This window comes from Eurosta solidaginis, chromosome 1 (assembly GCF_040869045.1).
Source record: "Eurosta solidaginis isolate ZX-2024a chromosome 1, ASM4086904v1, whole genome shotgun sequence".
Lineage (NCBI taxonomy): Eukaryota > Metazoa > Arthropoda > Insecta > Diptera > Tephritidae > Eurosta > Eurosta solidaginis.
The window spans coordinates 261,212,603-261,238,443 of record NC_090319.1 but is presented as its reverse complement, the minus strand read 5'-3'; the positions used below and the strand labels follow the sequence as shown (position 1 = coordinate 261,238,443).

Genomic DNA, 25,841 nt, shown 5'->3' with positions numbered 1-25,841 from the left:
AGATGGCGTTTCTGAATGCTCGAGAACGCTAGGTACCTCCATGCAGGGTATTAGGTTGTGTCCAGAACTCTCATCACTATGGGTAGTGGGTGTAAGCGAATTTATTTGAGCGAATTTACCGGGCTTGTAGATTAGCTCAGAGTTATGTTCTTCCAAGATGGCTTTCCAACTTTTCATCTTACTGTTCGTATTTTTGTGGCTCAGGGCATACGTAAGAGCCGTACAGATAACTGCGCAAATAATTAAGAGACCAGATTATGGTGAGCATCTCCTTTTCATTGACGGCATAGTTCTGTCTTGCTCAAAGTTATTGAAACATAGGTGATGGGCTTTCCATCTTGTGAAAGGACGGCTCCTATTGCAAAATGGGAGGCGTCAGTGGTCAATTCGAAATCTTTTTCAAAGTTCGGGTGCGCGAGTGAAGTTAGTGAAGTTTTTAATTTGTTAAATGCATTTAAAGCTTCTTTGTCGAGTTTTATTTCGATCTCCTTAGACTGATTTTTTGAAACATTCCCGGCTTCTCCTCGAAGGAGTGCAGTTAAGGGTTTGGCTAATTTGGAGTAGTCCCTAATAAAACGACGGTAGTAGCCTGATATGCCTAGAAGTGATCTTAGTTCCTTCAGGTTCTTTGGCACTGGGAACTGTGCTACGGACTCTGCCTTCTTGGGATTGGTTTTTATGCCATCGGGAGTGACGACGTATCCTAGGAATTCGACTTCCTGTTTTGCGAACTTATCTAGTTGTATCTTCATGTTCGCTTCTTCTAATGTTTTAAATACTAATTTAATATTCCTTAAGTGTTCCTCTTCGGTTTTACCGAATATTATAACGCCATAAATATAGACGAAGCATCTAATTCCGGTGTGCTGGCGAAGTATGTCATCTAATGCTCTTTGGAACCTAGAAGGGGCATTTTTAAGCAAGAATGGTAATCGGAGAAATCCATATTTTCCGTTATTCACGGAAAATGCCGTTTTCTCTATATTAGATTCACGGAGGGGTATTTGATGGAAACCGCTCTTAAGATCTATAACGGTAAATATTTTATTGTTTCCGAGATTGGCCAGGACCTCGTTAATTTCGGGTATTGGATATTTGTCTGGAATAGTTACGGCGTTAAGTCTCCGGTAGTCGATGACCATTCGATATTTTTTTTCGCCTGAACCGTCGGTTTTCTTATTGACTATCCAGACCGGGGAGTTGTAAGGAGATTTAGATCTCCTCATTATTCCATTAGCAAGAAGTTCTTCGACTTGACGTTCTAAATCTTCTTTCAGAGCCATTGGGTATTGGTATGGTTGGGAGTAGACCGGGGTGTCTGTCGTTGTTCTAATTTCGCCTTTGACCAGCGTAGTATACGTTAGTTATTCGTCTGGGTCCGAAAATAAATTTGGGCATTTTGCTATTCCGTCCTTGATTTTATCTTTTAGTTCTTCAGAAAGATGTGGAACCCTTATTACCGCGTTATTAACTTCTTCGGATATTCGTTGTTTTAGAGGTATGATTGTATTCGTAAGTATGGTCATAATATTTTATCGGTATGGATGGTGGCTTTTAATTGTTTTAATGTGTCATTACTGATAATCCCGTGGAATGATTTTAAAGACGGAAGTATGAAGGATTTTATTTTTCCTACCTCTGGTCCTAGAATGTCAATGAATCTCTGGTGTGTAATTTCGATGTCGCCAGCTACCGACTTTACCTTAAAAAGGACTTCGTTTGGAATTGGGTTCCTAATTTTTGTAGATTGTATATAATTTTTGTTAGACCCGGTGTCTATCAAAATGTCTAGTGCGTATCCACTTCTAGATACGACTTCGTAATAAGGAAGTGAAAACGGGGTTAATCTAAAAATTGTTGGTGTCGAGGTTGTGCATTGCTGTTCGCAATTCTCCATTCCATTTTGTCTCATTACATTATCATCTGATTTTGGAAATTGGTTCGACGTTCCATAGCTATTGCGGTTTGTGTTCCCCCCGTATATGTGGTCATGATCTTCATATACTTGTTGCTCACTTGGATTCGCTGATCCCGTATCAACATGGAACTCCTTTGAATCTTATTGGGTTGATGCATACGTTGAGATGAGAGGGGACGCTTCTGTGCGTAATTATTTTGATTGTTATTTGGCCTGTTTTGGTAATTTACCTGTCTTGAGTGGATAGAATGATCTACGTCCATAGGGACAGGTGGTTAGGGGGTAAATTAGGCCTATTCGTATTAGGATGGTTCGCTTGATTGTTATAACCAAATTGATTCATACGGAATCCTTGGTTGTTTTGAGGGTAATTGTAGTTATTAGGTGACGTAAATGGCTGTTGTTGACGATACGTTTGTGGTTGATATCTATTCGGTTGTCGATTAAATGTTTACGTTCTTGGTATAAAATTAGTTCTAGGCGCCGTAGAATATGTCAATTCGGGATAAAATGGTCTATTATTATTATAATTTTCGTTTTGTCGAGGAGGCCGGGGTGGTGCGTAGTTGAATGCGTTGTTCATGCTATGTGCATGATTCATACGAAATACCATATTGTCAAGTTTCTGACACAGGTGTAATGCCTGTGGCAGTGTGGTTGGTTCGCGGATGCTAAGGAGACGAGGAAGGTCTCCGTTAAGTCCGCGAACGAAGGTGTCGAGGGCTTTATCTCTGTACGAATTTGTCATGGTTCTAATTGATTCCTCTCCTAAGTCTAGGCAGGATATCTTGTCTAGGATAAGGGACAGATATTGGTAAACTTTTTGGTAAGACGTCGCGATGTCGTCGTTTCTTTGGGTCAGAGTTGTCATTTGGTACTCGAGCGTACCAATGTCTCTTTTATCTGAATAATGCACCATAAGGCATTTCCTAATTTGTGCCCAATCGAGCGGTGTGCTATACGATTCTAGCGCAGTGTCGGCGCCGCCGACAATTTTGTTCCTAACTGTAAGGAGTATAGAAAAGTACTTTGGTGTATCCCTCAATCCTTCGTAAACCTTAAATATTCTGTCGACGCTTTTCCGCTTGGAGTTAAATTCTCCTGGACGTCCAGAGAACTCGCGTAGGCATTTGACCATATCTGGTATTTTGTCTAATTCATTAATGTTATTTACGTTCACTGTCACGTTATGGTCGGGTTGATGAAAATCATTTATTGGTGGAGTTTTAATTCTCTCCATCACTTCTTTAACGATTGTCTCTACTAATGAGGAATTAGAGGTAGAGGGGTTTTCTTGTTGTGGGGGATTTCCCCGCTGGGTAGACCCATATTCTAACCTAAGTTGATTCAATTGATTAACCAATTCTTCCGCGGTATCCGGCATTTTTCTCAACAGAGCAATTAGATTTCCTTAAAAATTTTTAGTTTTTATTATTTTTAATTAATTTTTACTAAACCGCTTTGATCCTTTTTTTCCTAAAAAAAATCTTTACCTTTCTAAAATTTGCAAGGATAATTCTTAAAATTTCACTTTTTGTTTCCTTTTTTCTAATATTTCTTATTATTCTCCTTCTTAAATTTTATATACGAATTTTCTTTTCTTTCCTTTTTTTGTTTCCTTTTTTCTGAAAAAAATTTTTCCTTTCGAAAATTTGCAAAGTCAATTCTTGAAATTTCACTTATTATTTTTCCTTTTGTTTCTTTTTTCTCTAAGATTTATTATTATTCTTCTTTTTAAACTTTTTTAAATTTTTCCTTTTCACAGTTTTATCTTCGATAATCATTTTTTTATCTCACAATTTCTTTTACATAATAAAAACGATTTCACTTTTTGTTACTTTTTGCTTTCTTACATAGCTAGATCTCACATAAAAAATATTGGTCCAGCGAAGGTCCTTGGGGTTGATGAGTGGTTCGAATTTATCCTGTTTCCTTTCCGGTACTGAGGGTTCTAGCCGCTACTTTTATCCAGGTCATTGTAAAGTTTATGCCGCACACGCGTAGCCGTACTTTTTTTTCGAGTAAATACTACTTTCGCACGCTGGTCCCTGCTCGGGCGCCAGTTAAACTTTTAGGAATTGGAAACTCTAATAAAATGTATTTTTTACACGGGAGATGTGCTCCTTTATTGAATGTAAACTTATATCTGAACTTTACACAATAAAAATCCTTACAATCTAACCTACGTCTGCCTTACCGCGATGAAATTGAAAACTGCTGATCATGCACTTCCCACAGTTGAGTTTGTTTATTTTAATTTGGTTTCCATCTACCGCTTACTGTTCACACGGTTTGCTTTGCACCTGTTGAGGCTTCAGCAGTTTTGTCAGTGATTTCCATTTACCGCTTACTGTTCACACGGTTTGCTTTGCACGTGTTGCCGCTTCAGCAATTTTGCCAGTTTGTTATGTCTGGGGTATTATGTGTCTGAATATTTGTTTTTTTGTATTATATAAATATGTGCCATGGTAACATGTATAGGGTGAGTGAAATTAGTAGGGTGAATGAAATTAGAGCTACAGAAAGAAGAAGTGAAGGCGAAGAGGTAAACATTTTGAAATTGGAAATCAAGATGATGAACAAAATGAGCCATATGATCAAATTCGTTATATCTCTGCATTTTATATATCCAATATATGAGGTCACAGAAGATGTTGGTGGCAATGAGGAGGAGATGGTGAAAATAGCAGAGGAAGTAAGTGGAAAAGAAGTTGAAAAACGGTGAGCAAACTGAAGTGAATGGAAAGAAAAAGACTAAGCGAAAGATACGAAACTGGAATGACAACCATGATGAATTCATATAAAGCTAGGCCTAGTGAAAATGGGAACAAGTAAGGACGGAACTCATAACTTTCATGAATAAAACTGAACAATAAGTTGTTTAAATTTTAAAAATTCATAAAATCCGATCTAACCGATTCTTGGACAACAATGTATGCCTTATATGTAAGCATCCTATGAAATTTCAAGCTTCTAGCTGTTAGAATTACGTTAAAGCTCTTATCTGAAGAATCGGCTGTATTGCTGTAAAATATATATATGTATATAGATATATATATGTATGACCGATCTTCACAATTGAAATGAATGAAATGAATGAAAAAATGGCAAACAACCTTTTTTTCGAAAAACCGGTTGTGTAGGGAATATATGCTATAGTGGTCCGATCCGGTCGGTTCCGACAAAAGATCAACCGGATATCCAAATAAAAAGATATCTTACAAATCGAGGGACTAATTTGCGTACAAACATACAGACATATGGACGGACGGGCAGAAAGACAGAGAGGCGGACATGGCTCGGCCAACTCAGCTCGTCATCCTGTTCATTTCAGTATGCTTATCAGTGGGTCTTTATCTTCTCTTTTAAGGACTTACAATTTTGAGATTCGTGCCAACGTGGTACGGGAAGACAAGAAGAGTGGTGCGAAGATGAAGAGAAAAAGTGTGACAGAGCGGCGCTTCCTTCCTACCGCTGGCGAGAAGAGGACTTAAAAAGGTTAATTGGATTAAGTTTAGTGTTACCTATCTCGAAAGAGGAAAACTTACGGGAAAAACTTAAATAATTGTTGTGATAGCTCGTAAATTGGCTATGGGGATCGGAGAGTTGTAGTATATCAATGATATAATTTCGAATAAGATCGCTAAGGGGTCTGGTTATATCCACAGGAGTGAGCTGCGTTATGTCAATATGGGCAGTGAAACATGAAGTGACTCGATATTTGCACCTCAATACTCTTAAGTCGTCTGCTGCGTCAGTATATTCAGACTAACAGCATGGACTTTAATTAGGTAGTGATTGCTCACCTCGTGCTAGATATGACCATGTTTCGAGCACCGGCAAAGTCAATCAGCCTCAGTCCGTTAGGAGAAGTTTCATTGTGTAGGCTGAACTTTCCGACTGTAGGGCCAAAAACACCTTCTTTGCCCACCCTTCAGGTTGCCAGCGCAATATATAGCTTCTTCAAACACAATTGTCAACCTCACCTATCCGCGGCGAATCCTTTTTCACTAACAGACGAGGCTCTAGCGACCCCAAGCTCCTCATGGAACTTGGGGGTGCGGAGGGAGGTAATGGCCTGAAGGTTTAACGTGGCCACATAAATCGTTCCCGAGATGGTCGGGCTAGCGCCTTAATGGTGCTATGGTACTGGAGCGCACCGGATCTATATCCAGCAAAGGAACATCACTTCGATAACACTCCACAAAGCCTTCGGGGAGCAACCTTATCGCTACAACAACAACAACTGACATAGTCAAAGCCGTTGATTGATTACTTTAAACATATACAGCTGAGACTTAAGCGAGGTTGGTATAAGCGTGCCTATCAACTGCCATGCTATGCATCCGATTAACACTAATACGGAGGTAGTCATTAAACTACTGTACTTTAACACTCATAGCGTTTCTGTCCGTCTTATTTCCCGAAGTTGCGATATCTCGGTTAAAATTGACTGACATATTGATTGATTGGTCTTCACGTAATCTCTTCTAATATACTACAATTCTAATTTTTAAAGCCATTTCCACCGATTCTTAGATGTATGGTACTTAGCACCAAATGGGTTCAATGCTCCGACCCATTCATATACAGTATTTAAACAATATTTTATAGACAGCAATCTTCCGTACGATCTTGATCAGCTTATTTTAAAAGACTTTCTCTCAGTGGTAATCCTTAGTCTTAAACACTCGCTCGTGTCCTTTACTGTTGCATTGGTTTGTATCAGAACATCGCTACATTATTCAAGTTGGAAAAGAAGCTCGGCCTAAGTTCTTTTCGGTGCTATATTGCGCCTTGCATTTTTTTTTTTTTATTTCCAATGACTATAGGTATCCTTTACTCCTTTTTTCTTCCACGTTGCACCATGTATCACAATAGGGTTGTGAGCAACCTTTTCAACTACTCTCCCATAATGAAAAGTTTTCAATGACAGAAAACTCGACTGAAGCTCAGAGGCAAAAGTTCCCTTTGATAATGGTTGATTAAAAGGGAGAACTTGAAGGTGTTCAAGTGAAGTTTTCTCGCATATGACCTAACATGCGCAATGCGGCTTTTAGGCATCTTTTTTTCGCGGTAACGGTTTTTCTATTTGACTTATCTTGTTTTGTTGATTTTCCGACAGGGTGGATAAATGATATATATTGAAACGATTTTCCGTCATCCCTTGTCAAATTTGGTTTTGAGACAAACCGGTTTCGGCGTTGTGCCATCATCAGTGTCGATTTTCGTTCGTATTTATAGTTCGTAGGTACATGAGCAGGTATTATCAAAATTTATGCTTGTGTATATTTAGTTATGTGTATGTGCTGGGTGTTCATTCAGAACCGAGGGTGTTCATTCAGAACCGATTTGTGTGGCTGACTGGGGTAGGTAAAAATCCGTAATTTTAGTCGTTCGACTTTCTTTATGGGTTTGTTGTTTTAGTGTATTTATTTGTTGCTGTGTGTTTGTCTGTTGTACCTGTGTGATTACTTTGTTTCTTGTAAACAAGTTTTAAAGGCTCGAATATTGTGTCAGAAATTGTGTTTATCTGTTCGTTTATTATTCTACCGTCTAATGTTTTCTGTTGGTAGATTTCCATGTTTTCGAGTACGTTGAGACGTCGGCCTTTTGCTTGTATGTGAAGAACCCTAACTGTTTTATTGATGTTTGCTGGGGAACATTCATTTTCGACCATGTGATTCGCGAAGTTGGGACTCGGGTATAATGTTTGGATTCCGTATTTTTTTGTTGTAATCTCTAATATGTTCTCTGAACCCCGTTCTTATTTGCCGTCCTGTTTTGTCCTATGTAACTATGCTGGCATCCGCAGGTAAGCTTGTATACGCCGTGGCTGCTAAACGGATCCCCTGAATTAGTGTTAGTTCTTAGTTTTTCGCCCTAGATTGTTCGATGTTTTGAATGCTGTGTTAATGTTATATTTTTGAAGAAGTTTGCCAATTAATATGTTGCTTTTCCAGTATATGTCATAGTCGTCCATCTATTATTTTCCTTTTCATTATTTCTTTTTGGTTCTCCATTTGTCCTTCTGAGCTTATCTACTAGTGACTTTTTATATCCGTTGTTTGCGGCAATATTATATATGACCTCGAGTTCTCTCTTATATGCCTCTTGTGTAAGAGGTGTTCTTTTAAGTCTATGTACCAAGTGCCTTAATGCTGCATTTTTTTGCTGTTGGGGGTGATTTGAGGTATTATGTATTATTGTGTCGGTGGCCGTTGGCTTTCTATATATGTCATAGTTAAATCCTTTGGCTCCTTTATCAGTATTTATCGTGAGCTCTAGATAGTTGATTTCTCCGTCTTTTTCGGTTTCCAATCAATACTTTTTCAATTTGATTTTTGTATTATGAACTATTGTTGAGCTAACTATCTCCAAAGTCTCCGATAGTGGTATTGATGGGTATAAATCTTTTATGTCAAAAGATACCAATTTGCTGTTCTTTGTTAGCTATATGGTCTCAAGTCTATTTTTCTATTCCTCTAACACCTTCACCGTGCTCCGGATTGTGTACTTGGACTTTTAGTCGCCTTTTACGGCAAGCATATTTTAACATCTACCTCCCAGGGAGAAGGGGAAGGGAAAAAATAGATATGGGAAAGTAAAAATAGAGTAGAAGAGGATCAGAAAGAAATTAATAAAATGTAGCCAACCAGACCTCGGCAGGACAACATACTGTAATATTTTAAATTGTTTTGTGCTTTGTTGATTTTCAATAGCGTAAAAAGTTCCTAAAAGTTTATTGGATTTTCTCTCATACCTTGTCATATTTGGCTTGGTTTCGTCCTTGAGCTATCTTAAGTGCCAGTTTTTCTTCGTACTTAGAAAAATAAAATAAACAAGCAAGGAAGGCTAAGTTCGGGTGTAACCGAACATTACATACTCAGTTGAGAGCTGTGGAGACAAAATAAGGGAAAATCACCATGTAGGAAAACGAAACTAGGATAACCATGGAATGTGTTTGTATGACATGTGTATCAAATGAAAGGTATTAAAGAGTATTTTAAGAGGGAGTGGGCCATAGTTCTATAGATGGACGCCATTTAGGGATATCGACATAAAGGAGGACCAGGGCTAACTCTAGAATTTGTTTGTACGATATGGGTATCAAATGAAAGGTGTTAATGAGTATTTTAAAAGGGAGTGAGCCTTAGTTCTATAGGTGGACGCCTTTTCGAGATATCGCCATAAAGGTGGACCAGGGGTGACTCTAGAATTTCTTAGTACGATATGGGTATCAAATGAAAGGTGTTAATGAGTATTTTAAAAGGGAGTGGGCCTAAGTTCTATAGGTGGACGCCTTTTCGAGATATCGCCATAAAGGTGGACCAGGGGTGACTCTAGAATGCGTTTGTACAATATGGGAATCAAATGAAAGGTGCTAGTGAGTATTTTAAAAGGGAGTGGGCCTTAGTTCTATAGGTGGACACCTTTTGGGAATATCGTTATAAAGGTGGACCAGGAGTGACTCTAGAATGCGTTTGTACAATATGGGAATCAAATGAAAGGTGTTAATGAGTATTCTAAAAGGAGTGGGCCTTAGTTCTATAGGTGGACGCCTTTTCGAGATATCGCCATAAAGGTGGGCCAGGGGTGACTCTAGAATTTGTTTTTACGATATGAGTATCAAATGAAAGGTGTTAATGAGCATTCTAAAAGGGCGTGGGCCTTAGTTCTATAGGTGGACGCCTTTTCGAGATATCGCCATAAATGTGGGCCAGGGGGTGACTCTAGAATTTTTTTGTACGATATGAGTATCAAATGAAAGGTGTTAATGAGTATTTTAAAAGGGAGTGGGCCTCAGTTCTATAGGTGGACGCCTTTTCGAGATGGCGCCATAAAGGTGGGCCAGGGGTGACTCTAGAATGTGTTTGTACGATATGGGTATCAAATTAAAGGTATTCGTGAGGGTTTTAAAAGGGAATGGCCCTTAGTTGTATATGTGAAGGCGTTTTCGAGATATCGACCAAAATGTGGACCAGGGTGATCCAGAACATCATCTGTCGGGTACCGCTAATTTATTTATATACATATGTAATACCACGAACAGTATTCCTTCCAAGATTCCAAGGGCTTTTGATTTCGCCCTGCCAAAACTTTTTCATTTTCTTCTACTTAGTATGGTAGGTGTCACACCCATTTTACAAAGTTTTTTTCTAAAGTTATATTTTGCGTCAATAGACCAATAAAATTACCATGTTTCATCTCTTTTTTCATATTTGGTACAGAATTATGACATTTTTCAATTTTCGTAATTTTCGATATCGAAAAAGTGGGCGTGGTCATAGTCGGATTTCGGCCATTTTTTACACCAATACAAAGTGAGTTCAGATAAGTACTTGGACTAAGTTTAGTAAATATATATGGGTTTTTCCTCAAGTTACCGTGTTAACGGCCGGGCGGAAGGACATACGGTGGACTGTGTATAAAAACTGGGCATGGCTTCAACCGATTTCGCCCATTTTCACAGAAAACAGTTATCGTCATAGAAGCTATATCCTTACCAAATTTCACAAGGATTGGTAAATTTTTGTCGACTTATGGCATTAAAAGTACCCTAGACAAATTAAATGAAAAAGGGTGGAGCCACGCCCATTTTGAAATTTTCTTTTATTTTTGTATTTTGTTGCACCATATCATTACTGGAGTTGAATGTTGACATAATTTACTTATATACTGTAAAGATATTAAATTTTTTGTTAAAATTTGTCTTTAAAAAATATTTTTTTCTTGAAAGTGGGCGTGTTCATTCTCCGATTTTGCTAATTTTTATTAAGCATACATATAGTAATAGGAGTAACGTTCTTGCCAAATTTAATCATCATATCTTCAACGACTACCAAGTTACAGCTTGCAAAACTTTTAAATTACCTTCTTTTAAAAGTGGGCGGTGCCACGCCCATTGTCCAAAATTTTACTAAGTTTCTATTCTGCGTCATAAGTTCAACCCACCTACCAAGTTTCATCACTTTATATGTCTTTGGTAATGAATTATCGCACTTTTTCAATTTTTCGAAATTTTTGATATCGAAAAAGTGGGCGTGGTTATAGTCCGATATCGTTCATTTTAAATAGCGATCTGAATTTACTCAAATTTACTCAAGTTATCGTGTTAACGGACGGACGGACAATGCACAATCACTGTTTATTAGAGGCTTGGCGAACCCAATAATCTTGACAGACCATCTGCAATCTACTGCCGGTTAGAACGACTTAGTTGCCCTAAAGACGCCGTGCTGAGGAGCATATTCAAGATGACTAGATAAACCTTCAGTACCGTAGAGTTCTGTTTTACTTATGCGTGCAAGCAGAATTATGTATACGACATTGATCAAGCTAAATACAATCGCGGTTCTTAGAGAGAAACTTTTGCAACTTTTTTAATTTAACTATATTTGGCTCAATCTTGAGTACGTCCTTTTTATTCAGGAGGATATGTTTTATTTTTTCGTTGAGATGCATTCATTGATTGCATGGAGCATAATGAAATGAAATCCAGAAGATCTTATTAGAAACTCCGGCACTTGGACAACTTCGACACATTCGTGAACCAGTTAACGAGTTGACTGCCTTAGGTGATTCACTCTTAAGGACCCTCTTTGCACGAAATGAAAAAGTGAAGCTTGTACAAAGGCATTTGTCGACACACATGAGTCTGTCCTTTCTATGTTGGAAATTCGAAGTTTTTGAAAATGCTGCAGAGCTGGACGATATTTCGTTAGCGATAGCACCCTGATCATGCTGATAGCCAACCCCAATAAAAGACTGCACTTAAAAACCTTCTTAATCACACATTTGTTGGGAATATAAAGAGCCAACGGTAGTGCTCCAACCGAATAAGAACGCGCTCCGTTTCGGCGCAGATTTAGCAACCAGTCCACAAGACAAGTAACAAATATCTTCGATATCCTCTAACTGAAGTCCAAAAAACTTTCCAACAGGGTTGAACCAAGGCGACATGGCTAGGAGGCGTTTATTCCAAATTGTAGCACAAAGATGGTTGGTGTCATATGGAGACACATTAAATTCAGGACATGCATAAAGTAGTCGGGATTGATTCTGGATGGGTAAAAGTCTAGCCGCCTACGGTATTTATATCGAAGTTTTGCGACGCGCCTCTCACTGAAAAGTCTGCTCACCTGAGTTGCATGACTGGTTTTGGATAAGCCTGAGGGATACTTTATGCTCACCTTATTCAAACAAATGAATTCTAGATGCACTTGTAGGTGCCTTTTCGGTGACGTGCTTTTATATATACGGGAGTTGGGCCCCATCAATCAGTTTTCGATAGAATACTCAGGTTTCGGAACATTTAATTTTTATAATTTTAAAATTTATTTCAAGCTACCATCGGCTTAAGAAATATTTGAAATTGTTCTACTAAACTTGAAACTTTTAAATTTGTATTTGTTTTTATATTTTATTTTGTTTCAATTTTAGCTTTAGAGTTTAACAATGAGCCCAAAATCTCAAACTTTATTTAAAACAAATCAAAAAGTTTCAAAAATCTAAAAACAGATACTGAATGCACTTCTGGTTTTAAAAGGAAACGCTAAAGTTTAAATTTTTAGGCTCAAAATTTCCCCACCGAGAACTATATTTTCTTTTTTTGACTTAAGGCGTAAACGTCTCTAAACTAGTTCGCCGCATCCATTTTAACGAAGCAGTATTCTAAATCTATACTTTAAACCAAATTTGATTTGGTCATATACAAATGGAGTACGAAGAACTTACAGATTTGGGCTAAAATTTCTAACTGTGTGTTGTTCTTCAACCCAGCGAAAAAAGGACTTATCTAGCAGTGTACAAACCAAACAAAAAATAAATTTGGAAGTCGTAGTATGACAGTTGTATATGATGGTATCGTGCTCCGCCTATCATACCAAAGATCCTGGGTTAACGCCCCGGTCAAAGCAACACCCCCCCCCCCCCCCCCCCCCCGTAGTGTTTGGCAAGCACTCCGAGTATATTTCTGCCATGAAAAGCTTTTAGTGAAAAGTCATCTGCCTTGCAGATGCCGTTCGGAGTCGGCATAAAAAAGTAGGTCTCGTCCCGTCAATTTATAGGAAAAATTAAAAGGAGTAAAACGCGAATTGGAGTAGAAGCTCGGCCTAAAATCGGAGGTTATCGCGCCTTAAATTTTTTTGTTTAATGTACAATTAAAATGTATGCATTTTCGATAGCAAACTTTTGCGGCATTCGTTTGGTGTCATTAAGGAAGAGATTTCTCTCCGAAACTTGAAAGATGAGCAGAATTTCACTTTGCCAATAAATGGTTTATGTTGGTAATTAACAGATTAAAGACGAAGCGAAATTACTTCCAAATATTTAAAACATTCAATTTGAGAAACAAACTATCATACATGAATTATTTGCCCCAATTTTTTTAATAAACTCTTTTCCATTATTTCCCTCAATGGAGTTTGGCAGTTAATCCACTTTTACAGTGAACATAAAAGAATTTGGTAGTTTTAGATCCATAGCCATCATCAAAATATGCATATTTTGTACTTGCATTCCATTTTTTTCTTCTTTTTTTTGTGTTTTTATTTACTAACGAATAATCATAAATAATTTATAAGTTTAACAAGGAAATTGAAAAGATCTACTGGCGGAAAAAGATTCTGAACGTGGGCCACACCTCCTTCATGCTCAAGTCATAGCTAGCCAGGGTGCATAACATGTCGGATCATAACGCGGAGGTCACAATCACAAAATGTCCAAATTACTTGCATAGATAACCTACAGAAACATCCACATGCAAAAAGGCAAAACTCCACCTCTGAACAAAAGGTTTGTATAGGATATACACTATATATACGAGCGATCTCTTCGATTTTTTCAGGCAAAAATATGAAATTTTTAACCGATACATTGAGGAAGATATTACAAAAAAGCTCTTCTGTGAAGGTCTAATCCGAAAACATTTAAGAGACTCTTTTTCATTCAAACAGACCGACAGAGAGACATGGTTAAATCAAACCAGATTGTCAACCAAATCAATTTGGTATACTTAATGGTGGATTAATCTCTTCTCCTTTAAAGATTTACATTTCTGAGATGGGTGATATATTTAATATACCATTTAATTTCCATGAAAGGTATAAAAAGGAACCGGAAGGCAGGTCATAACAAAGGCAACCAGCTTTTCCATCGCTGTTTTAAATCAAGACCATTTTAATTGCATTTTTTTTTATTAATGAAATGTCTGATATGAAAATTTGTTAGTTTCTTTTCCGAAGTTTGATAATGTTCATTATTTTCATTTCTCCATAATTTTGTCAAATTAGAGTCATAAAAGAATACTTTTTGGTCGTGTTTCTGAGTCTCGTATTTTTCACATATTTTGAACTCATATAGGACCGCTGTTGTGCGATAGTAGCGTGCTCCGCCTACCACACGGAAGATCCTCGGTTCAAGACCCGGGCAAAGCAACATCAAAATTAGAAACAAGGTTTTTCAATTAGAAGAAACTTTTTCTAAGCGGGGTCGCCCTTCGGCAGTGTTTGGTAAACACTCCGAATGTATGACATCAAAAGCTCTCAGAGAAAACTCATCTGCCTTGCAGATGGCGTTCTGAGTGGACAAAAAACATGTAGGTCCCGTCCCGCCAAGTTTTAGGAAAAATTAAAAATGAGCACGACGCAAATTAGGAAAGAAGCCCGGCCTAAAATATCTTCGGAGGATAATTTCGCCTTACATTTATTTATTGTATAGGAGTCGGCGGCCACCGTGGTGTGATGGTAGCATGCTCCGCCTACCACACCGTATGCCCTGGGTTCGGCAACATCAATTTTAGAAATAAGGTTTTTCAATTAGAAGAAAATGTTCTAAGCGGATTCGCCCCTCGGCAGTGTTTGGCAAGCGCTCCGAGTGTATTTGTGCCATGAAAAGCCCTCAGGGAAAACTCATCTGCCTTGCAGATGCAGTTCGGAGTCGGCATAAAACATGTAGGTCCCGCCCGGCCAATTTGTAGGGAAAATCAAGAGGAGCACGACGCAGATTGGAAGAGAAGCTCGGCCTTAGATCTCTTCGGAGTTTATCGCGCCTTACATTTATTTTTATTTATATAGGAGTCATAAGTTATGATAGCTCCGAGAATGTTTGAACGGTTTGGACTTTACTACAAAAATCTGTAGTGATTAAGGAAAATTACGGCTTGCAATATCTCTACCTGTACAAAAATGTTCCCTTTTAATAAGTTACTAAACTTTTTTATTCAAATTCTTAAATAATACAACACCCTCATATTTCCAATCGTAGTGTTTAGGTTGAAAACTTTGCACATAAAAATGTTTAACTTTAATGAACTGTGCCCAACTCTGCATACATTTTTGCAACCAGCTGCATTCCATTAAAAAATTGTACAAATTGAGTTAATTTTGCTGCTAAATGTATGTACGGGGCGGGGCGTTGCAGCAAAATTTTTTCTAAGCTTTTAATATTTCACTTTAGTTTTTCATAATACCTTTTTTGTTTCGTGTACAAGAAAAAAGCAACGTGCTGGTTCACTGCCAAAATTGAGAAAAAGTAACACGAAAGACTTGCATTAGAGTGGAATTTTAAAGTAGGAGTATGTATAGGAATTTATTACAACAAAGTGTGCTACAACAAATGATGCAGACTACACAATATACACGTATTTGAGTATGACATTGGACTGGGTCGAAAAAAAGGCTTCCAAAACAATATTTACAAATTTTTTATTACACTTCGAAAGGATAAATGCAAGAATTAAAACCAACAGGTTAGAGGGCCTCGAAAATACTCGCGGCAGTTATACCTGTCGTAAGAGGCGACTGACTAAAATACCCAACTGATTCAAGCGGCTGGGTAGTGCAAACTTTTCGAGGGGTTATCAACGAATATTATATCTTCTCCAATACAATTATCACCCTCACCTATCCGTGGCGAATCCTGTTTCTTTAGCAGCCTAGGTTCCGGCGATCCCAAGTTGCTCATGGAAGTAGGGGGTTTGACCCACGATGTCCTAGAAAGTTCAATGTGGTCATATTATATCGTTGCCAAAGTGGTCGGGGTTGTGTCCTACAGATGCTTGTTGCCGGAACGTACAGGATCTATATCCGGCCAAAGACCACCAGCATCGGTAACACATCCAAAAACCTACAGTGAATGTCTTTATAACCATAGGCCATAAAAACATCAATATGAACAACAACAAAGAGATTTACAATACCAAAATATTGACAACAGTTTTATTAATGTGACCAAGTAACTACAACAAACCAGTTGTTACTCGCGAAGATTTTAAAGATTTGAAAAAATATTTAGCGCCTTCTGTTGTTCATGCGTCCAGTTTCCACTTTTTTGCTCCAAGTTTTCCACGATGCCAATCTTCCGTTTGTCTTTTTGCTACAACATTATTGCTTGTGATTTTGCTTGGGTATTCTTTGGTTCTAGCGCCATTGCGGACACTTGACGAAAATGTGTTAAGCCCCCCGGATCAGCGCCGTTTTCCATCCTGTATTGATATTTTTAAAGTAATCGCATGCCGCGAGTATTTCCATAACGTGCTGCAACATCTTAGGTAAGAAACGGGGTTTTATATTTTTGGTGGTTTTACCATATCCTAGGAATGTCTTCACTGCTAATACGTTGCGACTGGTAAAGGATTCTTTTGCAGCTGCTGTTTGCTGTATAGATATTGGGAATTTTCGCGTTTCCTTTTCCACATTGTGATTGTCCATTGTTCAAAGCCTTAAAGTAGAATGGAGTAGGTGATGCCCATTTTCTCTTGTTTTGTATTGTTCCTCTGATAATCTTTATCAACGTGCTTAGCAGCGAAACTTGTTAATATGCCCCCTTCGTCGCATGCTTAAAGCGAAATTGCTCGTCGGCAGTGATTTGGTAAGCATTACAAGTGCTGCGAAAATTGGAAAATAAGTTCGGCCTTAACTCTCTTCGAAGGCCATCGTGGCATGCATTTATTTACTTATCGTGATCTCATTGATTTTTCTGCGTGTTTCTTCTATATCTCGGGCTGTGTTAATGTTGTATACGTATCCAAATAATATAACAACGTCTTCGTAGGTGATATTCCAAACCAAGAATACATCTCCTTCCCTGCTCCTCATGTGACATCTGTTATATCTGTAGTATAGCTTTTAAACACGAGTTACATATATATATGTAAAAGGGGATATCGGCGCTCTTAGGTAGCCAGCAGACACACTCAGAAAAAAAACAGTTCTAAAACGAACGACACAAGTCCAATATTAAGAACGTTCGTTGACAAAAGTCTGTTAATTACGTTTTTTCTTAACTCGTGACCGATGGGCTTGTTTTAAGAACAGTTTTTCGAAACACACCGTTCGTATAGCATTATTTGGGCTTGACTTAAGATTTTTCGTTCTCACAGAACGATTTGTTGTCGATTTAACATTTTTCGGTCTCAATTCAAGAACGGTTTGTTTTTGATCTTTGGGGGAGTGGGAAGGTAATTTTTCCACATAGTACACATTTATTTATTTTCTTATTAATAATAATTTTTTTGTCATTAATAATTAATAAAATATATTTATAACAAAAAAAAAACTATTACTAAAGTCCAAAAGATGAAAAAACGCATAATATTCATTTTTTCACGCATTTCTCTTATTGAGAAATTCTTCTTTTTATTGATGCAATCCGGATATATACTTACAACATTGCATAACAAATTTGAGAATTACATTTGCATATGTGAATGGAAAAATTGGAGTTCAAAAAAATTTAATACAAAAATATTGTTTTAAAAAACTTCCGAGTTTAACGGTGATCGAACTCGCGCCACGCGATCATAACTGCAACATCATAACCGCTGGGCCACTACAACTACTTGTGCCAAATGTCGTATTCAACATTGTAGTGCACACGAATTGTCCCGTTACTTTTTTCTTGAACTTAATTTAAGAACACTGTTCTTAATTTAAGAACATCGTTTTCATTAATAGAACATTTGTTTATATTTTAAGACGAGCCGTTCTCTTTTCAAGAAAAGGGTTGACAGTTCAAGAATAAGGTTCTTGTTTTAAGAACAGGTTGTCGGTTTCAAGAACAAAAATGTAAGAACATGAAAAGCTTGAACTGAGTCCAGTGGTGCTGGATTTTACGGCGTTTTTCGCTGAGTGTATACCCTTTGGCATCTTTGCATAAGTCTAAGGTTTCGAGATGGATAACTCGCTTGGATTTTGGCTTACCGACTGCTGTACTAGTAATGATTATTTCGACCACGTCTAAAGTGCATTTTAAGATTGGAAGCCACGATATCGGGGTGATAGTCCTTCCCTTTAATAAAGTCTACAGTAATAGGTACATGAGCTTTTCAGAATTTTTCAGCAGATTATCCGTTAAGCGTGTAACGTTTTCTGCTCTAGTTCAATCATACATGCGTCCTTACGGGTTTTCGGGCTTCTTCTATCAACTTGTAACTCTGACCTGATCTTCTATCCGCTTTGACTTTTTTGTCCTATACACTTGAAGATACTCGCCCTGATATTTGCTTTCGATCCAGAGCACGTTATTCGTGCCGTGTCAGCTCTTTTCTGTTGCTGGCAAGTCGTCTATAGTTAAAGTCGAGCTCTTCTGGGATTTTTTTTTTTTTTTTTCATTCGTCATTTTCAAATTTTTTCGCTGGACACCTAAAAGGTTAATTTGATTTGATGTTATATAGCGCAAAACTGCATTAGTATTTGCATTTTGATTTAGACCATCTGATACAAAAAACATGTCCACCCTTATGTATCCCTAGAATGCACACTAAAACCTCTTTCACTAGCAAGGCGCAGTCGTCGTGCTTATTGAAGGTGCGGCAGTAATTTTCGCAAACGTAGGCAGCCAAGCAGAATATGTAAGAGTTAGTAGCAATCACCATAATCGTTGCATAGTTTTATCACGTAAAAGCTTTATGCTCATTGCTGTCTGAATTAAAAGTTAAATTAATAATGAATGTTTTTTTTTTTTTCATAGTTTCCTGCAGTTACAAATATTCCTGGTAGCGTAATGCAATTCGTTAAGACTAAAGTGCAAATTGAGAAATATTGCGGACAATTAAGAAAAAATCATGAAAGCCAAGAAATTCTCCAAACTCAGATCTCAGATTCGTTCTTAAAATAATTTGAGATAAGAAATTTGTTTGGACAAAACTTTTTGTAATTTAAGGAAGAAACATAAGATAAAAGATGCGCAATCATAAATGAAAGAAATTTGGAATTATTTCTCTGCTCATGCCAGCGCATGCAGAATAAAGCAAACGAAAGCAAATTCAGAGAAAAATCACACAACTAAACATACTCAACCATTTCCGCAACCCACACAAATTGTTGGGAAATCTCTCACCCTTGATACTTACTTTTGATACGTCTTGTGTTTAAAGCAATGATGGCTTCATTAGTCTTCAATAACTCAATTTAGGTTACCTCAATAAAAATTTTTTTATCCAATGCAACTTCGCATTGCATCAGTAACACAACAACTTTGAGTTCCACTTATAAATTGCTTTAAATTGATTAACAAAATTTTGTTAATCATCACAAACTGCATTAAGAAAGGAAATAAGGATGGCGGAAAGACACTCAGCAAAGATGCAGTGGTAGACTGAAAAGAATCCCTGCAGAATTAGTACAGAGAGCAATGCTTATCAGAAACCGAAAATAACTATTGTCATGCATTAAGAAAATAAAAAAATTAAATAATCGGTTGCAGAAACCGAAGCGGGTTAAAAAATGTAACGGGATGTAAAAAACGAACCGCGTTGAAAGACGTAACCGGTTGCAGAAAAAAAAGAGGATTCAAAAATTTAACTAGTTAAGGAAAAGAAACAGAAGAAAAATGTAGCCAATTAAAGAAGCCGGTTCAAGAAAACGAGCCGGGTTCAAAAATGCGATCGGCTCACGAAAACCCACCAGGTTTAAAAATGTAGGCTTGTTCAAAAATAAAACCGGTTCAAGAAAACGAAAAATTTATTCGGGTTCAAAATATAACCGGATCTAAGAAAGCAAGTGGTTCTAAAAATGTAGCAAGTTTCCATAAAGTAACAAAGTCTGAATAAAAATTTGTTTTAAAAAGTGGGTGTAAACAATTAAATCGTTTAAAAAAGTAGCTGTCTTTAAAAATACACCTGGTTCTAAAAAAGTAAAAATTTAAAAAGTAACCGGTCCTTGAAAGTTTTCGCTTCCAAGAATTAAAATGTTTCAAAATTGGAATCTTGTGAACAAAATGCCATGAAAATTAACCAGTCTGCATATACTAACCGGTTTCAAAAAAGTTGCCGTTTCCAATAAACTTACCAGTTCCAAAAAGAAGCCGAGGCCAAAAAAGTTTCTCGATCTAATAACCTAACCGGTTCTAAAATATCCGATTCTAATAAACCTACCGGTTCGAAAAGTTTTCGGTTCTATAAAAATAATCAGCTAACAGGTTTCCCAATGTATGCCTGGTTACAAAAATTAAACCGGTTAAATAAACGAAAGAAAGTAATCGGCAACGAAAAACTAACCGGTTTAAAAAAATAACCAATTCGAAAGGAAAGAGAATTGGTTAAATTCTCAAAATGTCCTTTACAGAAGAAGAAAAATATTTTGCTAGTCGTTCTGTGTCCTTAATCCTTAACAAGAACGTCAAACTTTTTTCTTCGGAAATTTCTTAGATTTTAAAATGTGTTTAATAGTTATTTTTGATCACCGCTTAAATAAGACAAGGAAATAAAAGGAAACATATAGTATGAAGTATATACATAGGGTTATACATCCGAAGAGATTTAGGTAGAGCTTCTCTTTTCTCCATTTTTTGTCTAAGTCGTATGCATTGAATAATGAATTTTGCCCGATGAATGGTATGTTGTTATCGATAAATTATCAAAAAGTTATGAAAAACTTATCGATTTGTCATCGAAAAGTTATCGTTTTCTTACCGGTGTTTTTCTTATTTGTTTTCGGCGGAATATCAAACATATCGAACCGCTATCGATGTGTTAAAACAAAGGTATTATTATATGAGCCGTTTATTTTGAAAGTGGCATAAGTCATTTCCAACTCGTGGTCTTAAATGCATTGTTATTTTTGAACGAATGCATATATAGATGGTTCTAAAATTATCAATAATAATAAGAATTGCATCTTTTGGATATTGGACTCTAACAAACTGGAGGCGAGGAGAGATACAAAGAAATTATCACTGAACCTAAACGACATGAAATGACTTATGCCACTTTCAAAATAAACGGCTCATATATCATCGAAAAGCTTTCGATTCAATATCGAACAATTTTCTATTACTTATCGAAAAATTATAACAGATTTATTCACGAAATATATCGTTTTGTTACCGAAAACTTATCGATTTCTTTTCCGAGTGCTGTAAATTTGCTATTTGCATGCCATCTATTTTTTAACAATAATACGGTTCGGCTTGGCGGCCGCCGTGGCATGATGGTAGCGCCATTCACGCTGAAGATCCTGGGTTCACGCCGCAGGTAAAGCAACATCAAAATTTTAGAAACAAGTTTTTTCAATTAAAAGAAAATTTTTATAAGCGGTGTCGCCCCTCGGAAATGTTTGGCAAGCACTCGGGTGTCCGCTTATTAAATTAAAAACATTAGTTTTCTAGACGTACACCTGTTTGTTTACACATCGAACTCCATGAGTGCTTGGGTTCATATGCTTCTTCTTCAAAAGATTATTCGTAGCAGTATATCATAATATGGAATTGGATATTTGTAAATGAAAATTTGAAAATGAAATAAAATGGGGAAAAACACCAATGATAAAAAACGCAAACAATTTAGAAATATTCTGAACTGAGTTCTACGTATGAATAGCCTAATGATATACAAATTCTCAAAATTAGTTTTCAAAACTTTCCAATATTGTACTAGAAATGGAATACAAATAGCATGAGTTACATTACCAACAATTGCACTAATTACTGTTACAAAAATTACATATATTATTTCCCAAATTTCAGACTCTACTGTTACGCGCAAAAACATGTGAAATCCATTAAGGCGGTGACACGCCCTGGCGAAGTGGCCGAAAATCAACGTTACAAGAGTATACGACGTAACAAAAACCAACCAAAAAAGTTCAAGGTACGTAATCTCCACCACAGTTCACCCTATCATGTGTCCGATCATAAAGCGGCTGTTACGGTTGGCGTCATCATGGGCGTATTCCTAGTTTGTTGGGTGCCATTCTTTTGTGTAAATATTGTGGCTGCCTTTTGTAAGACCTGCATTGGTGGACAAACATTTAAAATACTTTCATGGCTGGGTTATTCAAATTCAGCATTCAATCCAATAATTTACTCGATATTCAATAAGGAATTTCGTGATGCATTCAAACGTATTTTAACCACACGAAATCCATGGTTCTGCCGACAGGAGGTGAGTAATATACATACGCGTAATAGCGATCGCTTCGTAACCGATTATGCGGCGAAAAATGTTGTTATGCTTAATTCGGCACGCTCATCAGCTGAATTAGAGCAAGTGTCTGCGATTTGACCAAAACGCACAACTTCAGCATTGGTTTGCTGTATGTCCAGTGCAGATGCTGCATCCTTAACGACGACATACATTCCGTGAGATTCGGTAACTGTGGCAACCACGACCATAGTAGAGGCTGTGCCAGCTGTAACGGAAATGGAAACCGAATTAGATTAATATTGCTGATTTTTTGCACGAAACGAAAGTGATGTAATGGTATGGAGTTGATGGTCGTGATGTTGCCAGTGACAGAAGTGCTGCGGGTGTTGGTGCAATCTGTATGGCGTGGTGTTGATGGTCGTGATGTTGCCAGTGGCAGAAGTTTTGCGGGTGTTGGTGTAATCTGTATCGAGTTCAAAAATTGGCTGAGTTCGTATTGCTGTGGGATGTTGGTGGGTTAAGGGAGTTAGAATGGGTGGTAATCATGTTGAAACTGAAATTGGTGTGCACACAGCTAGTGGCGCAAACAGCTGAAGGACATGCCAATGCAAAAAACAAAAAAGGTGAGTGTTCGACCCACATTCATAACAGGCAATTTAACAGTTAGTAACTGGGATAAAACAGGGTGTGCAATATAGAGCTAAAGAGACTATTTTAAACATAATTGACATATATGTTTGTGTGTGTGTGTGAGTGTGTGTGTTTACTGGCATGACAATGATTAAATATGTTGCGTGTGTCTCTAGTATGTAGTACATAACTTTAAGCCAATACATACTTAAGTCTTATAAGATTTAAATTAAAATAAATATTTGTGAAATGGCATGGCTTACTTTAAATATACAAATCACAGCAGCGAACAGAAAACTATCAGAAGCAACTTTTTCAAATTTCCCCTGTTAAACTCTTCTTTTTTTATTTTCGATATTTAAAAAAAAAATTCTATCAATATTTTTACTAAAATTATACAAACCAAATTGGTATTCCTTTCATAGTAAAAATACATGAAAAAAAATAAAATTATTTCCAGACTTTAAATTTTTTATTTCGAAAGAAATTATTAAATTCGGGCTTTTATTTTTGAAGTACAGAAAAATAGTCCGGACCCAGGACTAGGGAATAGCGCATCAAATTATCCGATTTTTTCACACACAGAATTCTTTTTTTTTTTTTGGTTACACCAACAGAAACTTTCAAAATAGACCTTGAAAAGAATCTATTTAAAAAAAATTGTTTCATTGAATGAGCTATTCCATAGAAATAGGACCGGACTTTTATTTGTCCTTAAAAAATAAAAGTAGGACTATTTTCGTCCTTAAGAAAAAAACCAGAATTTTCTTTGATTTGTGGATTCGTTTTTAAAAAGTCCGAAAAATATAAAGGATGCATGATTCATCATGAAAATGCCATGGGTATCCCCGAGATCCCATAAACTTTCACCTAGGACAATTTTTTGACCTGGCCTTTTTCGACTAAAAAACAAATCTATTAAAATGGGTCCATGACACAAAAAAATTATTACAAACCAACCTCGAAAAATTTTAGAATATTTGAAAAATTTGAACTTTTTGTTTGGAGTTCTCTAAACTTTAACTATGTAGTTTTTTACAATTTTTTTTGTGAAGTGTGTTCAAAAAAAAATTATTTCACACTTTATATGGCGGAAAATTCAAAGCACTTTTCGAAACATAATTTTTCATCAATCGAGTTTTGAGAGATCTGTACTACATATACATACTTGTACTTTGTTTGATCTAAATTAATTGGGCCACAAAACTACAAGCTCAAAAAAATTCAGAAAACTCTATATGAAAAGCTCAAACTTTGGATCAAACTCTACGAATTTTTGTGAAAACTTTTTGGGGGCTGGTTTGCTTAGCTTCAGTTACAACATTATCATTATAAAATTAAGAATTAATCTGCCGAAATTAGATAAAAACTGCCACTGCTATTTTTCTTCCTCTTTGCTGCTGTATGTACATTAGACTGGGTCGATTTATTAACCGATATCGCGCCATTGGTTTTTCGATAGAATTTCGGCTCAGCAAAAAAAGTTCCACTATGCATACCCAAGAAAAATAATTTTCGAGCCTGCGAAATTTAATTTTTTTGATTTTTAAGGTTTTTTTCATGACCTACTAAAAAAAATTTCATTTGATTGTAAAATTTTCATCTTTTTTTCACAAAATCGTTATCGACAATGTTTTTAGCGAACATTTTTGGGTCGGACAGGGTATACATATGAAAATTTTTTTCGTAGGTCATGAAAAAAGCCTTAAAAATAAAAGTAAACAAAAAAGTCTAAAAAATTTAATTTCGCAGGCCCGAAAATTATTTTTTTCGGTATGCGTAGTAGAACTTTTTTTCCTGAGCCCAAATCATATCAAAAAATCGATGGTGCGATATCGGTTAACTTTCGTTAATGTACATATGTACTATGAACTATTAAAAGGTGATTTCGTTATAAAAAAATTTGCCATAAAAATATATTTTTATAATGACTATGCTATGCAAATGTGTAAACAATATTTTTAAATGCAAAATATTTATTTATCATATGGTCGATATCTTTGTAAAATCATCTATCGAGAAATTTCAAAACCACAAAAACAGCATCTTGAGGTAAACATCAGATTCCTTAGTCATGAGCTCCATCCAAGCTCCATTCAAAATAATCATATCTTTTATATTGGAATGTAGATTTTTTAAAATAACAGTGAAGTTGAATTTGGACTCCAAAATTGGATTAAAGCCCTTTCACGGGAGCATTTATCAGTATATATTATCTTGATATTCTAAAATATTTAGAAAAAAAATATCTTCAATGTACCATGAAAAAATTTCCTAAATAAAAGAGGGTGTAAAAAAAAGTTTTTCTGCTCCCTTGTAAAACTCAAATGCCGTCAGAACGACGGATATGCTGTTGGTCGATAGATGGTTTTGCAAAGGCATCGACAGTATTTAAAAAATCTTCCTAAGAAAAAAAATAGCATGAATTATTCAAGAAACATATTTGAAGCTGTAAAATCACATACAAACTCGATTGATAACTGTTCACTAGGGTAGCCCACGAAAAAATGGTTGTTCACATAAAGTAATTAAACTTAGTTCATTTTACATTATGTGTAAGTTTTATTTAAAATTATTATTATAAGCGTGACCTAAATCTATTTACAATGCCTCTGAAGATCGATTAAATTGTCTGCTTGGTAATGGATCAAATAATTAGTTATGAAGAAATCGAGATCTATGTAAAATCATAATATCTTTGCTTTTAGAAATTAGTCTTCAAAACAAAGCTATTGGCTTTTGAAGTACAAGATTGAGCTTTTCGAATTATATTTTAAGTAAAACATAAAAAAGTAAAAATGAGGGCGCAATCAACCCTTTTTCTCAGCTCAATGAAGCAATTTTTCGAAAATCTAACTTTCGAATTCTTATAACACCTCTTCATTGAACCTAAAGGGAAAAAAATTGTATTATTGTAATCAGTCGAAA

At 36.4% G+C, this 25,841-nt stretch overlaps 1 protein-coding gene across 2 annotated transcripts in view; it reads left to right on the top strand.

The window, feature by feature from the left end:
• Dop1R1 (Dopamine 1-like receptor 1) overlaps positions 1-23,595 on the top strand; it is a 363,402-nt gene extending 339,807 nt beyond the window's left edge. For both annotated transcript variants that reach the window (XM_067769834.1, XM_067769827.1), the window contains exon 7: positions 21,884-23,595. In XM_067769834.1, the coding sequence (XP_067625935.1) occupies positions 21,884-22,421 (538 nt within the window). In that variant the 3' untranslated portion in view covers positions 22,422-23,595. The remainder of the gene's footprint in view (positions 1-21,883) is intronic.
• Positions 23,596-25,841: the final 2,246 nt, after the last annotated feature.